Genomic DNA, 16,085 nt, shown 5'->3' on the forward strand with positions numbered 1-16,085 from the left:
GGATTGGCAGTCATGGTCAGGTTGGAGGCATTTCACCTGGCACCTACTGGCTACCAATGCCCTATCCTTATCAGTGGCCTTCATGGAATCTGTGGGACACTCCTTGGTTGCGGAGGCGGCACACCCGGCAGATCACTGGCAGGAACTGTGGACTGCAGGTTCAGGCATCAGTGAGCCTTTCCTGTGTGGAGCCTATGGAGCTGCCCCTTCCAGCTCCACCACTCCAGGAATGGGAGCCAGCAATTCAGCAGTGTCTGGCTCTTCCTCTCCACTAATACCATAAGATTTCAAGGCCTAATGGATCTTTTGCGGTGCGCAGCTGCTTCTCTGGGCTTTCAGGCAGAGTTCTTGCAGGAGAACATCAATAAGTTAGTGGACATCCTACAGCTGTCTGCTCCTGGGAGTGTACCACTCCCTATCAACGACATGCTCCTAGAGCCTGCAGTGGTCCTCTGGAGCATTCTGGCTTCAGTACCACCTACTGCAGGGGTCTCAAACTCAAATGACCACAAGGGCCACATGAGGAGGCCCTTGTTTTCCCACATCCACTGAAGGCAGGTTAAGAAATAATGGGCTTAATCTGCAGCCATGGAGATTAAGGTTACATATTAGGAAAAACTTTCTAACTATAAGCATAGTTTAACCCTGGAATAGACTTCCAAGGGAGGTTTTTTTAACAACATGGAATCTCCACCACTGGAGGTTTTTTAAGAATATGTTGGACAGACACCTCTCAGGGATGGTGTAGGTTTACTTTGTCCTGCAACAGTGCAGGGGGCTAGACTTGGTGACTTCTTGAAGTCCCTTCCACCCTACTTTTCTATGATTCTATGACTCCCCAACCAAAGTGAATGGGGCTTCACTTGAGCACAACAGTCTGCCAATGCACAGTCCATTACTGGATCGGAGTTTAACTATATTACAAGAGACAACAAGTGGATCCAATGAACAGACAGGAGAGAGCACAAAGGTATCAGTGAGACTATTATGTTTAGCATAATGAGCAGTGGTCACAGTTATGTGAAGAATGGAAGGGGAATCTTCTGAAATGGACACATTCTGTAAATACAATATTTTAAAATCAATTAACTGTTAGTTTTTATATCCCCACCTCCAAAAAAGGTAATTTACCAGTGATACAGTTGTGTGGGGACCAGCGTTGACCTTCCTGTGTTTAGAATGAGACCTAGACAGTTGTGTAAGTGCAGTGTGATATTATGTGAGAAAGGACTTCTTCCCTTGGACCTGCACCTGAGCAGCAAGGCATCCAGATAGAAGACATGAATTCCCTTCTTCCTGAAGTATGCTGTCAACTTTGACCATACATTTGGTAAAAATCCTGGGGGCAGAAGACAGCGCAAAGGGAAGAACTGTGTACTGAAAATGGTGGTTTGCCATGACGAACCAGAGAAATCTTCCGTAGCTTGGGAAATTTCCACATGGAAGTAAGCGTCCTGAAGGTTCAGAGCAGTCATTCTGAGTCAACACAGGGAGAATAGTTGACAAGATAACCATACAGAACCTCATGTATCTGATGTATATGAGGAGGCTGTGGAGGTTGAGAACAAGTCTTACCCTCCCTTTGGTTTGTGAACACAAAGTACTGGGAAGAGAAGCCCTGACATTGGTGTTCCAGAAGAACTTCCTCCACCACTCCCAAGGCCAGCAAGGAGCAGTCCTGCTCAAGGAGCAATAACTCATGAAGAGGGATAGGGGGAGAAGAGTGGAGAGGAGCTAGATAGTATAGCCTGATCTGACGGTGCTTGGGACCCAGCTATCGTCAAGTCCCAGATATCGTAGAAGTGAGCTAACCTGTCCCCAAATGGAGGCAGGGTAAGGGGAGTGATGACCAGACAACTACTCTGGACCAAGGAGTGAAAGTTGTTGCTTGGAGGTGCCGGGGGAGGCCATATCAATTGGCTGAACTCCAGACCCGACTGCCTCCTCCCCTCTGGGACCTATGCCCCTTTGTGGGGCTATCCCTCTGTCACAAGGGAGGAAAAGGCTGCCCAAAGGTGCATTGTGGACAGTATTGTTGTTGCTGTTGGTCACCTAAGTAGCACTGCTGCACTGACCATGTATGCACTGCCAAAGAACGTAGAATGGCCCTAGAAGCCACAAAGATATGCAGGATCTCATCCGTCTTATCTGAAAACAATACCTGGTCATCAAAGGGCAAATCTTGTATGGCCTGCTGCACACTGGGAGCAATGCCCAAATTCTGCAACCAGGATGCCCTTCTCCTGGTCACCACAGAAGACATAACTCTGGTTGAAATGTCCAAACATCCAGCGCAGACTGCAACGACGTCTTTGTCAACAAACGCTGTTTAGTGGCAAACACCCACGTTCCTCTCTGGAGTTTTTAAGGCAGCTGGTTCACAAACTTAGACATAGCTCTCCAATTTACAAAATTGTATTTGCACAACAGTGCCTGCTGGTTCGTGATCCACATTTGCAGGGAGGAGATGTAAATCTTCCTGCCCATTAAGTCCATCCTTTTGAGGTCTTTGTCCTTAGAAGTGGACTTCAGCCTTCCCTGCTGACCTCTATTGTTCACTGCGGTTACGACTAGGGAGTTTGGGGCCAAATTGAAGTAAAAGCACTCAAATCCCTGCACTGAGACAAAATAGTGTTTCTCCATGCATATTGCAGTAGGTCAGGGGTCTCAAACACATGGCTCGCGGCCTCCCCGCCCTCCCCCAGCGTTTACCTAGAGCGGCTCCGGCCCGACGCGCACCGGGGGCAGAGCAGGCGCCCTGCCCCCGCACTGCTCCAGGAAGCAGGGCACAGGGGTGTGTGTGTGTGTTGCTGTTGCTTCAGGCACCGCTCCCAGCAGCTCCCATTGGCCGCGATTCCCCACTCCTGGCCAATGGGAGCTGCTGGGGGCGGTGCCTGAAGCAACAGCAACACCCACACCTCTGTGTCCCTGCTTCCCTAGGTTCCGGCTGCTTCCTGGAGCGGCGCGGGGGCAGGGCAGGGCGCCTGCCCTGCCCCCAGTGCACGTTGGGCCGGAGCCCGCCTCCCGAACCCCTCCTGCAGCCGAACCCCCTGCCCTGAGCCCCCTGCTGTACCCCGCACCCCTCCTGCACCCCAACCCCCTGCCCTGAGCCCCCTGCCCTGAGCCCTGCACCGACCCCCTGCCCTGAACCCCCCGCCGCACCCTGCACTCCTCCTGCACCCCACCCCCTGCCCTGAGCCCCCTGCCGCACCCTGCATCCTGACTCCCGCCGCACCAGGATTTCGGGGAAGGGGTTGGAATGGGGGCAGGGAAGGGGTGGGAACAGGCAGGGAAGGGCCTCATGGAAGGGGTGGAGTGGGGGCAGGGCCGAAGGTGGCGGGGGGGAGGTGTCAAATAAAGACAAGGGCAAAGTACTTAGTCAGAGGTGAAAGTGGGCCGGTACGGCATACTGGTAAGAAGTGGCCGCCAGTACCGGCCCATACACAGCCCACGTTAAAGCGCTGTTGCGGCAGCACTTTAACGTCACTGCCCCTTCCCCCCCAGCCCGCATCCAGGGCTGCCGATGGCGGGGGCAAAAGGGTCAGCTGCCCGGGGCCCCGGGAATTTAAAAGGGCCCGGGGCTCCCAGCCGCTGCTACCATGGCAGCCGCCGGAGCCCCGGGTGGTGTGGACCGGGCAGCGTGTAAGGGCAGGCTGGGGGAGGCTGACCCCTGGCCGCGCCCCTTCCAGGGACCTGGAGCTTGGCCCCCATACTGGTAAGTATTTTATCTTTCTTTCACCCTTGGCTCTCCTTCATTAAGTAGAGGACCTAAGTTTCCTGTGTCTTTCTATTGTTCCTAATATATTTAAAGAACTACTACTGCTTGCCTTTTATGTCCCTTGCTAGGTGTAACTCACTTGGGGCCTTAACCTTTCTTACTTTGTTCCTACATGCTTGTGCTATTCTTTTGTACTCATTCTTCGCAAATTGTCCACATTTCCACTTTTTGTAGGGTTCCTTTTTGATATTTAGGTCATTATATGGCTCAATTAGGAGTCTTTTGGCCTCTTACTATTTTTTCTTATCTTTCCTTCACCTTGAGATAGTTTGCTGTTGAATGCAGCAGTCTGCCTGCACGTAATCCATTCAAGGATTTGGAACCTTAAACTGAAAGCTCTTTGGGTTAGGGTTGGTGCAGTGCCTAGTTCAATGGAGCCCTGATCTTGATTGAGGCCTCTTAGCAAAAAAAAAAAAAAAAAAAAAATAGCTTTAACTCGATTTCACCAGCGTCTTTTATTACAACTAATATTGTTGAAACTACATGATGCATGCTCATAAATAAAGAACACTGAGTGCCATAAGTTTTGTTGCACTAGGGTGTGAACATCTGGATAAATATTAGTTTGGTCAGCTACTATTGAAATGTGGTGTATGTTTATCTTTGTCATTTTAGTCAATTTTATGCTGGAATTAACCCAAAATGAGCGAAAGCTTTTCTGAGAATTTATATTAGGGTCTTGTGCCATAACACAGGAATTTGAAACATAATATATAGTTGCATTCCATTTCAGCTCATTGACTGGAATTAAATTGTTTTAAAGTTACAGTAATTTAAAAATAAATAAACAGATGAGTAGTTTAATAAGTAGGCATTTTTATGTCTTCCATGTATTCATAATACTGCTGAAGTGAGTTGCATAAATAATTGTGTTAATGGAATTAGGAGGAAAGCAGATTTTTTTTTCCATTGCATTGTTCAAATATATTCCTTTTAAAAACCACAAAATAGCTTGAAGTTCTGGGAAAAAATAATTTAAAATATCTTTTTCTCTGCAGATTAATTCCATGCTGTTATCTGGAAATTGAGCCGGAGATTAATTTTGGCACAGTGATTGCAAACAGTAAAGTAATTAGTAGAGAGATTAGTATTACTAACCATGGATCATCTCCAGGTAAATGTCACTATGCAGTAAATTACCAAAAAGTTTTATTTTTCTTTGAAAATGTAGTTTTTGTGCAAGTTAACACTTCAGCCATAAAGGAATTTAAGATCTTATGCAGGAGAAAATAAGGCTTTGATTTGAACAGGACTGTGAGTGCACAATTGCTGGTTTTGTAAAAGTCCCCCCAGACTCTTAAACTCAATAGTGAGTTGTTGTGAAACTGCTCAGAGAAGGAGAGCTCATGTAAAACTCCTGGCAGCTGTAAGACTTCCGATTATTCAAAAATACATTTGTAGTAGTGCGCTATTCTTGAGTCTAGGCAGAGGCCTGGTCTACATTATACAGTTAGGTCGATGTAAGGCAGCTTACATTGACCTAATTATTCAGTGTAGTCACTACAGCCTTGTCCCACTGATGTATGTGCCCTACTACACTGACATAATAACTCCCCCTTACGAGAGGCGTAGGGCTTATGTCGTTGTAGTTAGGGTGACACAGTGTCTCCGAAGACACTGCGTTACTTACATTCGCTGTTGGCTGTCTTGTCAATTTCATGGAGTCTCAAAATTGACAAGAAAGCCCAACTCTCCAGCCAGGCTCCTGCTGGGTCTCCGCTCCAAGCTGGGCTGCCACCCAGGCTCCTGGCTTGGGCTGCTGCCCGAACTCCCCACTCCGCGCTGGAAGCCCGGCTCCACGCTTCCTGCTGGGAGCACGGCAGCTGACCAGACTCCGTGCGTGGATCTCCCTGCTGGAGGTAAGCCCTAGATGGCTGCCTTGCGGCTGGCAGCAGGGAGGCAAGAAGCCTGGGGGGCAGCTGGGCTTCCTGCCGGGATCTGCACGGAGCTGAGTCATACCTCTCAACCCTCCACACTGCCCATCTTCAGTCAGTGGAAGCACTCCTGGTGAGGATGTGCACCATCGACCCAAGGAGGTTAGTGTGTAGACATCCAGTCATCTCAGTAATTACTGTGGTGGCTGTAAGTCAACCTAACATAGGTCTATTTAGATTGTAGCATAGACATGCCCTGAGGGACTGCATTAGATATCACAAGATGTCGTCTCCTTTCATTAGGCAGAATAGCTCACATATAACTGCTTTTATTATCTTTACTGAAGTCTGTGATCCCAATACCTTCCCATTGGCAAGACATGTTGCTCTGAAACTTGGTAGGAATTGCAGTGGCAAAATCCATCAGGATGAGGGACAGGCCATGCCTGTTACCACAGAATAAGTAGGGCAACTGTCTGTTCCAACTAGAGAGCTTTCACCTGGTCGGCATAGCTCTTGAGATCACACAAATTGAGAAGTTTGGTGTTTCTGAGCAGGTGTCTCAAGTCCCTCAGCTTCTTGGAAGGAACCTTCTTAAGTGTATATACCCTTCAGGAGAAAATTCTGTTGATCTGGTATGAAAAGGCTTGTGTGGAATCTTTTAAGTGATCCCATATAAATAGGGTTGGCAGAACTGAATTTTTATTTATTTATTTTTTATAGTTTGGACACATACTATAGATGTTTATTTTTAAGCTTTTTTCAACTTTTATCAGTTTAAATTTTCACAGTTAAGGGAAATTGCGTGGGGCTAAGTCTGGGGGTATGCGTCAGATAATTATTTAATGACTGTAGTTGAGATGCAAAAAGTTAAAGCTTTATAATTGTTAAAACAAATTTGTCAACATCACATGTTCAAATATACAAAGTAAATGTCCTTATATCAACCTCTAATAAGCAACATTTTCTTACTTTGACTATGTGTACATTTTTATTATTATTGATGGAAATATTTGTTTTTGTTTTTGTGTGCACAGTGAAATTGACATTCACCAACATTTACCAATACAAATCTAATCCTTCCAAGCCTACATATAAATTATTTGACTACATTTTTCACTTGTCAGGGTTGTAGGCATTTTCTTCCAGAAATTGTTTGGCATCTATTCTGGGTTTCAGGGAACAAACTTAAGGCATATAATTTTTCTCTGGCCCTTGGTCATGTGCAACTTAATACATTTGGAAATGCTCACTAAAAACTCCCTGGTTTGTAGCATATTAAGGTGGCCCTGACTAAGCTGATGGAATCTCCTTTTGAGCCATTTGATACCCGTGAGCTCAAGTTTCTTACGTAGAAGGTCATTTTCTTATGGCAGTAACTTGAGCTCATAAAATGAATAACTTTCAGGTTCCAGTGAACGATCCACTTTTATATTCTCTTTTTTTTTAAGGATAAGGTGATATGAGTATGTATACTAAATTCCTTCCAAATTTCTTCCTTCAAAATTCAACTTTAGTTAATCATCCTACCATCATTTTATCCCAGGCCTTTAAGCCCATCCTGGTGAAGCTGTTCTTCATAACAGTGTCAAATTTTCTATAGATGTTTATCTGATATGGATTAAAATCCATCTGGTTTTTGTTGTTCTTGTCTTACACAAAAATAACAGGGAATGTTGTTGCCAAGAGAGCCATATGAGAATGGCTATTTAATTGCAGGTCTCATTGTTTAAAATCTGGCAGGCCTACAACTCAATGATCACATCAACACCCTGTTTGGGATGAGGGAAGCTTGCTGTGGCTGAAAACTTCTGATACATCTACAGGAGATTTGTGAGGCAGCCATGTTCACATACATGCAGACATCTAGTCCTGCTTTGAGCAGGGAGTTGGACTAGATGACCTCCTGAGGTCCCTTCCAACCCTGATATTCTATATTCTATGATTCTATCTACTAAGCACTAGTGCTCAGATTTTGTTTGTGTTATAAAAAATCTTTTTTGTTATAAGGTATCAAAACTGTTGCACACTTCAGTAATTTTAGAATTTTTTGTCTTTGCTTTTTATTCCAGATGTTAGATGAGGGGTGTGTGTGTGTGTGTGTGTGTGTGTAATATATATATATAAATTATATAATTTAGTGTCTATATTATATAAAGTATAAAAGGAAAGGTATTAACAAAGAGGACAAAAATATTTGTATATACTATTTGTTTTGTGAAAAGTTTCAGTTATAATCTTCTGTTTTCCATAGGATCTAATGCTCAACTCTATGGGGAGAAAAAAGTCAGTGGTGATCTATGGAACAGTATAAATCTTCTATTCTACAAAGCAGTTTGTTATATTATATAACAAAAATGCTTTGTGACAGGCATATTCAACTTGTTCTAAGTGTCTACTGAAATTTGTATTTGGCTCTGTGTTTTTGTAGAGATGTCTCTGCAGCAGTTTAGTCTTCTAAAGTGGGAAATCTACCACTGCTGTAAATTGCTTACCTGTTTTACATATCATTTTTTTTGGCTGAGGTAACTTCCAATTAGGGGTAAATAGCCTTTCCTTTATACTTCTCACTACAACTTTGTCAAACACTCTTTAGGGGAGAAAATATTGATGTTAGTGTCTTCCTTTCCTGTTAACATTCTACTTAGTAATGATGCTTAGTGTTAGCAGCTGTTCACCGGACACTTTGAGTGTACACAGATTTCATATTTTTTTTTTATTTCTTCTACGAGGTTGGAACTTGATGTGTAATGTGTGGTTTTTGAAATCAGCCATTACTAATAAATGATAATTTATCTCCTAGAACAGAAGTAGTTGTGTGAGAAGTACTGATCCTTTACCTGTTTTAAGCATATGTATAATTCACCTGGAGTGAAGCTGAGCCTGGTGCAGAAGAACCCTATATAGCCTTCTTCACCATTTAAGCCCTATGATGAAGGATGGGCTGCTGATGCAGGATTGGGCATATGGAGGTGGCTTTGTATACACTGGTGCAAAGGATAGTATTGAGGGCAGACAAGGGATGGACCGCTGAATCCATGACTGTGGGCCCAGTGGACCTAATACTCCCTGCAAGTAATGTTGAGGGGCAGTATCCAGACACTGGAGTTATGTCAGTAGGAGAGGGGCTGCATCCTGGCCTCTGAATGAGGGAGTAGGTTACATGTGTCCTGACTCCATGCTGTTAATCAACATAATACTTGAGTACTCAAGCTTTATTTTGAGTCAGCATCTTGTTAAAAATCATAGAATCGCAGGACTGGACAGAACCTCAAGAGGTCATTTCGTCCAGTTCCCTGCACTCCTGGCAGGACTGTGTTATCTAGACCAGGGGTAGGCAACCTATGGCACGGGTGCCGAAGGCGGCATGCGAGCTGATTTTCAGTGGCACTCACACTGCCTGGGTCCTGGCCACCGGTCCGGGGGGCTCTGCATTTTAATTTAATTTTAAATGAAGCTTCTTAAACATTTTAAAAATCTTATTTACTTTACATACAACGATAGTTTAGTTACATATTATAGACTTACAGAAAGAGCCCTTCTAAAAACGTTCAAATGTATTACGGGCATGCAAAACCTTAAATTAGAGTGAATAAATGAAGACTCGGCACACCACTTCTGAAAGGTTGCCAACCCCGATCTAGACCATTTGATGTGGAAGCTCCTGTGGTAACTACAGTACATGGCTTTATATAACAGCAGTTTTAATAGTTTATTGATACTTCTTGGCTGTCAGCAGGTAATACGATGCCACACGTGGAATACATCCATTTATCTATTCTGTTGTTCAAATTGTTTGTTAATTTTTAAAAAATGTATCCTACACTTGTGCTTAGATTTTTCTCATTTGCGGTGTACTACACTGCATACATACGCAGTTGTCAATTGCATGGAAGGAGACAATAGACTTCTCTTTGGTTAAGCTCTTAAACATTTGGCTACTACCGCTACATAAAGCTATGTCTCAAATTTGCCGGACATACAAAGTGTTACTAGCAACTGTTTTATGATACAATCAGTTGGGTTCTGAATGTAATTACATTGTCTATTACAACAGTAACTTTGCACAATGGCATTGTATATGGGCATCTGATGTTTGAGGAAAGCCAGAAAAACACAAATCTTAAATGTTAGATTAGGATTTTTTGCAATATGTGTGTTACGATACCATAATTTTATTTTTATAAGTTACTTTATTTTATGTACTATTTATGAAACTTTACTGTGTTTTAGTTTATTCTAAGTGTTGAATGCTAGATAATCTTCCATTTAAATGTCATATGTAACATACAATATTATATTCGTCTTAGGTGCATTTAAAATAGACTACAACGGAAGTGTCCCTGTTAACATAGTACCTACCAGTGGAGTGGTGGAACCCAAAACATTACAGTTGGTTAAAGTGGATATCTGTACAGATATACCCAGAGTCATTAGGGAAGTGGCAAAGTAAGTGCAGAATGTGACTGCATAAAGTCTGCTTGTTTTGGATGATTTTTTAATATCCTGTATTATTTCTAAAATCTCTTCAGTACAGCTATATTTATCCAAATACTGAATAATTGGAACCACAATGTGACAAGAAGAAGTTAAGTTACCAGACATCAATTGCTGCCCCCAATTGTCCAAAGCTTTACTTCATTAAATAGTTTTGCTGATGACATTAGCTCTATAGAGCAATGCTGTAGGAATTGTGTGCCTGGCAACACTAAAACAGTATTGACAGGCAGTGGATGCATGTCTCTTGAGCTCAACATTCTTCTGACCAAGGGCGTACATACTCTTGCACTGTTGGTTCCTGTCTCTCTGCCAGCTGATGTGATTTGGGGAACCTTGTCCTTTCTCTTTTAGTGGAATAGTTAGAGGGTGTATTTAAAAAAAAACCTTTATAGATTTGAGAGGCATTACAGGTTCCATTGGTATTCTCACTTCAAGTACACTGAGTCTCTCTCAGATCAGTAGAATCTTTCAAAATATAAATATTTTTAAATGCAACCATAATAGCTCTTTCCTTTTGTAAAGAGTTTTAAAAAGTTATTTAAAGTTAGGACTTGATTAGTACAAAGAATCTAATTAGCCAAAAAAATCTTGTGGACCTGGGACAAATAGTGCTGCATTTATTCAGACAAATGTTATTGTTAATAGGCATGACGCTTCTCCAGTGCTTTGAAGGGTTGTAAAACACGCAACACCTTTTCTCTTCAAGAGCTTGAAGGACAGGAGCAATTGATTATAAATTCTTCTGTTAGTTCAAGAGTCCAGGAAAAGCTCTCTTGAGGAGGCAGTTTTCTGGCCCAAGTAAATCAGTTTATCACATTCCTTGGCACTGAAGCCAGGATCATCTGACAAGTCCTATCCTGTTAAAGGACGTCAAAAGCAGAGGACTCCTAGAGATGATCCATCTAAGATGGTTCAATTATTGAAGGGTTTAAAATCTTCAGATCCAGCAACAGGGGAGTCTGGCTTCTCTAGTTACAGGGGAATTGAGAGATTTTTTTAGACGGAGCTAGGTTTTTATATGCTCAGATGAAGTGGGCTGTAGCCCACGAAAGCTTATGCCCAAATAAATTTGTTAGTCTCTAAGGTGCCACAAGTGCTCCTCGTTCTTTTTGCTGATACAGACTAACACGGCTACCACTCTGAAGTGAGTAGAATGTAAGGCTCCAAGGATATGGTTGTCACCCACCTCCTAACTGCCGGTACTGCTCAAAAAACCCCCAGTGTCCCATGTGTGATTCTTCCACTATGACTCTGCAGAGACAACACACTCAGAGAACACAATTTATAATGGTACATAATCTCTTCGTACTGTAGAATGTGTTTATTTTTGTGCAGTGTGATTAGTTTAAATTCTCTGATATAGTTGACTAAATCAAAGGCGTATAGTAAACAAACTAAAGCTCCAATAAAATTCATAGATTATTCTTGTATGAATTTTAGATGTGTACATCTCATTTTTTCTGTTACTCTTTCCAACAGAGTGGAATTGCAAGGTCGTGGTATTACAAACTTAAGGATAGAAGCTCATGTAGTTGAACAAGTTCTTGAATTATTAGGTGTGTCTCATGAAAACACACTAGAATGTATTCATTTTGGATCTGTCTATTTTGGAACCTCAAATACTGAACAAGTGGTTCTGTACAATAAAAGCCCAGAGACCATGAACTGGGTGGCAGTACTGGAGGACGATGCTGTTGGAGGAGAGATGGTAAGGAAACAATGTTGAATTTTTTAAAATTTCAGTGCAAAGTTGTTTTGACTGTTTTTCAGTCTCTTTTTTTTTTTTTTTTTTTTTTTTTTTTTTTACAGCCTCCCTCTATTAGTGTCCCTTACCTCGCTCTTTTTTCAGTCAGTACAGTTGCTGAAAGATCTGTCCAACAGCAGGACTATCATTATAGGTTTCATTGAGAGTAAAGTGTTCATACCAGCAAGAAATCAAGTTAACTTTTTTTAAAAGAGTCCATTTCATATCCCCCTGCTAATATTGTGGGTTTTACAGTATAAATTGAGAGATTGGTGGTAGTGTTAAATTTTCCTACTTCTTAAACCTTTTTTGCTTCTGTCTCTTGTTGCTGTGTGAAAGAGCCACACTAAAAGGGGAAATTGACTGACATAACTATATTTCACATTTTGGTGTTGTCTTACAGGGCACACATCTTCAGAAGAGTACTGATGCTGTTTTACAAGAATTGAGCTTCATAAATAGAACCAAAGAACTAGATGTTTCAACTTTGATCTCCTGCATTCCCAACCAAGGAACCTTGCTACCTTATCAGAAAACTGTGGTTACACTGTGCTTTAGTCCAAAGTAAGTACACAGTGCAACCTTAAGAGGCTGACACAATAAAAGATGTAATTAATAAGTTCAGGCAAATCTATTTGCAGCTGTGTTAGATGTATTAAATTAACCCTGATGTCTCAAATTATTTCCTCTCAATGGGCACAGATCAATGCTAGTTTACTGCTTATGGACAGTTTAAAATAAATTAGAAACCTAATTTCTTATATAATTTACTTAAAAGTAAATTAATTAAAATAATACATTTTTGTTTGATAAACAAAGATGTATACATTTCCCCCAGATTAAATCTACAAATTTCCTTTTAGTTCATCCTCCAAAGTAATCACAGATCAATCCAGGCAAGGAGGTTTGATTTACTGTTCAAAAATAATTTTTAAACTCTTCTTGCTGGCTAAAAGTTTTGCTGAGAGGCTTTGACAACTGAGTTATGTCAGTTATAAGAACATTTCCTGGATGAAAAATTGTGTGCGGGGGAAATCTCTTGAATTAGGATAGTTTGTCACCTTCAAGTTAGCAGTTTCTGCTACATTCCCCATTGCAAATGCAGTGCACTACAGCAGTTGATAATATGGTGTTTTACACATTTGTTCTGTGCATGCCAGCATGTATGTACATGTTCCATAGTAACGTCTCATCCTGACACTAGTGACAAGAATAGAAAAAAGACCTACCTCACTGTAAAGTAGTTAATAATTCACTAAGATTTACTTCAGCAACCAGAAAGTTGGATAACAACATTTTTTTTTCATGTTTCTGGGCAACAAGAAGGGTATTAAATTCTCCAGAGGAACTGATTTCCCTCCCCCGCCTGTTGAATATGCAGAAATGGCTGTGCGACTCCCACTGTTCAAGTTTGGTAACTTCTTTTAACTTGAATGTCACTAGAATAATGTCAACTTGGTGGTCTGAAAGAACAGAAACATCATCACCATCAGGTTTATATAGGGCAGCTACAGGGCTTCTTTGTATACTTGTGTATGTATGTCATTAGAGTTGATGTGGCTATACCCTCTGCTGCTTTTGGGACGTGGGAGCTGCAGACTACTATATCTGAGTAGTCCCTTCCGTTTCAGTACTGTGTTCAATTTAAAGTCTCATTTGTCTGAGCTGTAACAGGATTGTAGAAATCAAATGAACTGATTAAAAAATTACCATTGATTAATAATATGAATGGTATTTAAAGACTGTGAATTTTACAGGCAATTTAAAAGAGACATTGGACTTACTGAATTTCCACCAAGACAAGATTATGCACTGTTTTTGAGGTTTGAGGCCATAGGAAGTAAAGATAGCTTTCTGCAGGCTCTGAATGGTGACAGCATACCAATCAAAGGTATGTTATCAGAAATATATAGTTGACGTGGAAAACGTTGACGTTTTTAAATTTTTCCACATCAGATTAGTAATTTTAAAGGGGACCTGTATATGTGTTGTGGGGACCTGCACATGTACATTAAGAGAACTGGTGCTGAAGGCTTCAAATAGTGAGGAAAAGGGCAGCCTTGACTTTTAAGATTCTAACTTGGGGGTGGAGGGGAAGGGGAAAATATATTTAGAATCATTTATGTCATGAATGCACCTTTTGGCTGCAAGAATTTAGTATTTAATTGTAGGTTTAACTAATTTTTAAAAAATAGATTTGTAAATCACCAAAGTTTATGGTTAGGTCAAAATGATTGTGTTTTTCCAATTTTAATAAACCAAGAGGGTTTTAAATGATGTGTTAGCCTATATAAATAAGCATGTACATCTTGCATTAAGTTTGTGGCCAATTATATTAAAATTCTGAAACACAGTATTAGAAAAGAAACCATGTTACTTCATAAATTTACCTATTCTGTGGTTGTAAGAGTCTAAAACTGTTTCATGTCTTTTTAATTCAATATCGTATTTTATACTTGTTTCTTACTCTCTCTTGTGCAGAGACTCATCCTCATCATGTGGAGTTAGCTTTGACAGGTTCAGGGCTTCCTGTCATGTTAACTTTCAGTCCAGGACCAGTTGTTAATTTTATGGACTGTTTCATGGGTGAACACACAGAGATTATCTGCACCCTCAAAAATGAATCTGAGTCACTTCCAGTAACATTCAGCTTCCACAAGATAGCGCATTTTAATATTTGTCCCGAAAAAGGGAAAGTAAAAGAAAAATGTACAAAGGTAATGTAAATATTCATCTTTTTCCCAGTAAATAGATACTTGGTTGGAAAAATGAGGACACCATTATGGTTTACAGTTGTTCGTGTTAGAACTGTAAATTGTTTTGTTTGCATATTTTCAGTGGTGAATACTAGATTCACTTAAGGAGAGGTTCCACATTTCCTTTTATATGAGCCAAGCTCATAATTTGTCAGTATAGAACCATACAGTGGACTCTGACAAGCACCAAATACTATCAATTTTCAAATGGGGAGGGATGGGAAAGTACATTTTGTAGTGACTCTGGCCTTCATCCTGCAAAGACATAGATACTTAAGTAAAATTGCTCATGTACCTAAATCTTTGCGAGATAAGGCCTTAGGTTTAATTGTTCCATTAAATCACATATTTTAGCTCTTTTCCTTTATGTAGCACAAAGGCATGTACAGTTAGAACAAATATATAAGTATAACTTTTATGAACAGATAAATTCAGGGCACCGTGGAAGATGTGTAAATATATTATTCTACAGAATTGAGCTTATAAAATTTTGTTAATGCCTAACAGTTCTATACTTTTTAATTGGCTCAATTACATGTAATAATTAGTACTATGAAAAAGCAAGTAGTACCCTTTTAAAATAAATTTGAATCAGTATGATGTAACTAATTTGTAATAAAGAAGAGTCTACATAATATCTCTGCTTTATTTTTAATAAAATGTTTCATAGCAATGTTCATTTTTTTTAGGATGTGATGTTTTCATTTGCTCCACGTCAAGCAGGAACCTTTAAAGTGAAGCAAGTCGTAGATATTTTCGGTTCAGTGGCAGAGGAAGATAACTTACTGTCTTTGAAGATCAAACCCTTTCATCAAATACATTTAAGTTTTACTGGTGTATGCAAACCGAAAACCAAGAAAATTATGTTTAAAATCAACCCTGGTATGTTACTAAACAAAAAATTGAGTGTTTTTTCATTTTTAGAAATATACTTCTTAACAGGTCTTAGGAATAGAGTCTGTTCATATTTTAGCCATTGTTTTAAAAAACATTTTTATTTGAAAGATGAAAGAATACTCACTTAATTAAAATATATCCATGGTAATTGTTTTTTTAATTTTTACATGATTTATCTAATCAGGGTTTAACTTTGTGCTGCTTTATATGATCCTAAGGATTTGCAGTCTTACGTTTTACATTAAGAATTATTGTACTGTACTTTTGTATTTAACTGTCTTGAACAATCCTGGTAATTTATCTTTCTTTGTAATGTATCTGTTAATACCCTCCACCTAACACTTGAGGGAAATATTTAGGAGCCTAACTCCCACTGAATTAGGTGCCTTAAAAACCTTTGAGGATCTGGACCAAAATGCCTGTTTACCAGAATAAATACATGGAGATGGTTATTTACTAGAAGGAACACTGTCAGGTTGAAAGTTGTTTATATTTATATATAAAATACACTTATATGTGGTGAACTGATAATATCT

At 40.5% G+C, this 16,085-nt stretch overlaps 1 protein-coding gene across 1 annotated transcript in view; it reads left to right on the forward strand.

Annotated features, from left to right (window-relative positions):
• The window catches only part of CFAP47 (cilia and flagella associated protein 47), a 704,026-nt gene that overhangs the window by 26,959 nt on the left and 660,982 nt on the right, over nt 1–16,085 (forward strand). Inside the window, exons 3-9 of the mRNA XM_065423211.1 lie at nt 4,777–4,892; nt 9,963–10,101; nt 11,632–11,860; nt 12,300–12,460; nt 13,654–13,787; nt 14,378–14,613; nt 15,342–15,534. Of these exons, the coding sequence (XP_065279283.1) occupies nt 4,777–4,892; nt 9,963–10,101; nt 11,632–11,860; nt 12,300–12,460; nt 13,654–13,787; nt 14,378–14,613; nt 15,342–15,534 (1,208 nt within the window). The remainder of the gene's footprint in view (nt 1–4,776; nt 4,893–9,962; nt 10,102–11,631; nt 11,861–12,299; nt 12,461–13,653; nt 13,788–14,377; nt 14,614–15,341; nt 15,535–16,085) is intronic.

This window comes from Emys orbicularis, chromosome 1 (assembly GCF_028017835.1).
Source record: "Emys orbicularis isolate rEmyOrb1 chromosome 1, rEmyOrb1.hap1, whole genome shotgun sequence".
NCBI classification, from domain to species: Eukaryota; Metazoa; Chordata; order Testudines; family Emydidae; genus Emys; species Emys orbicularis.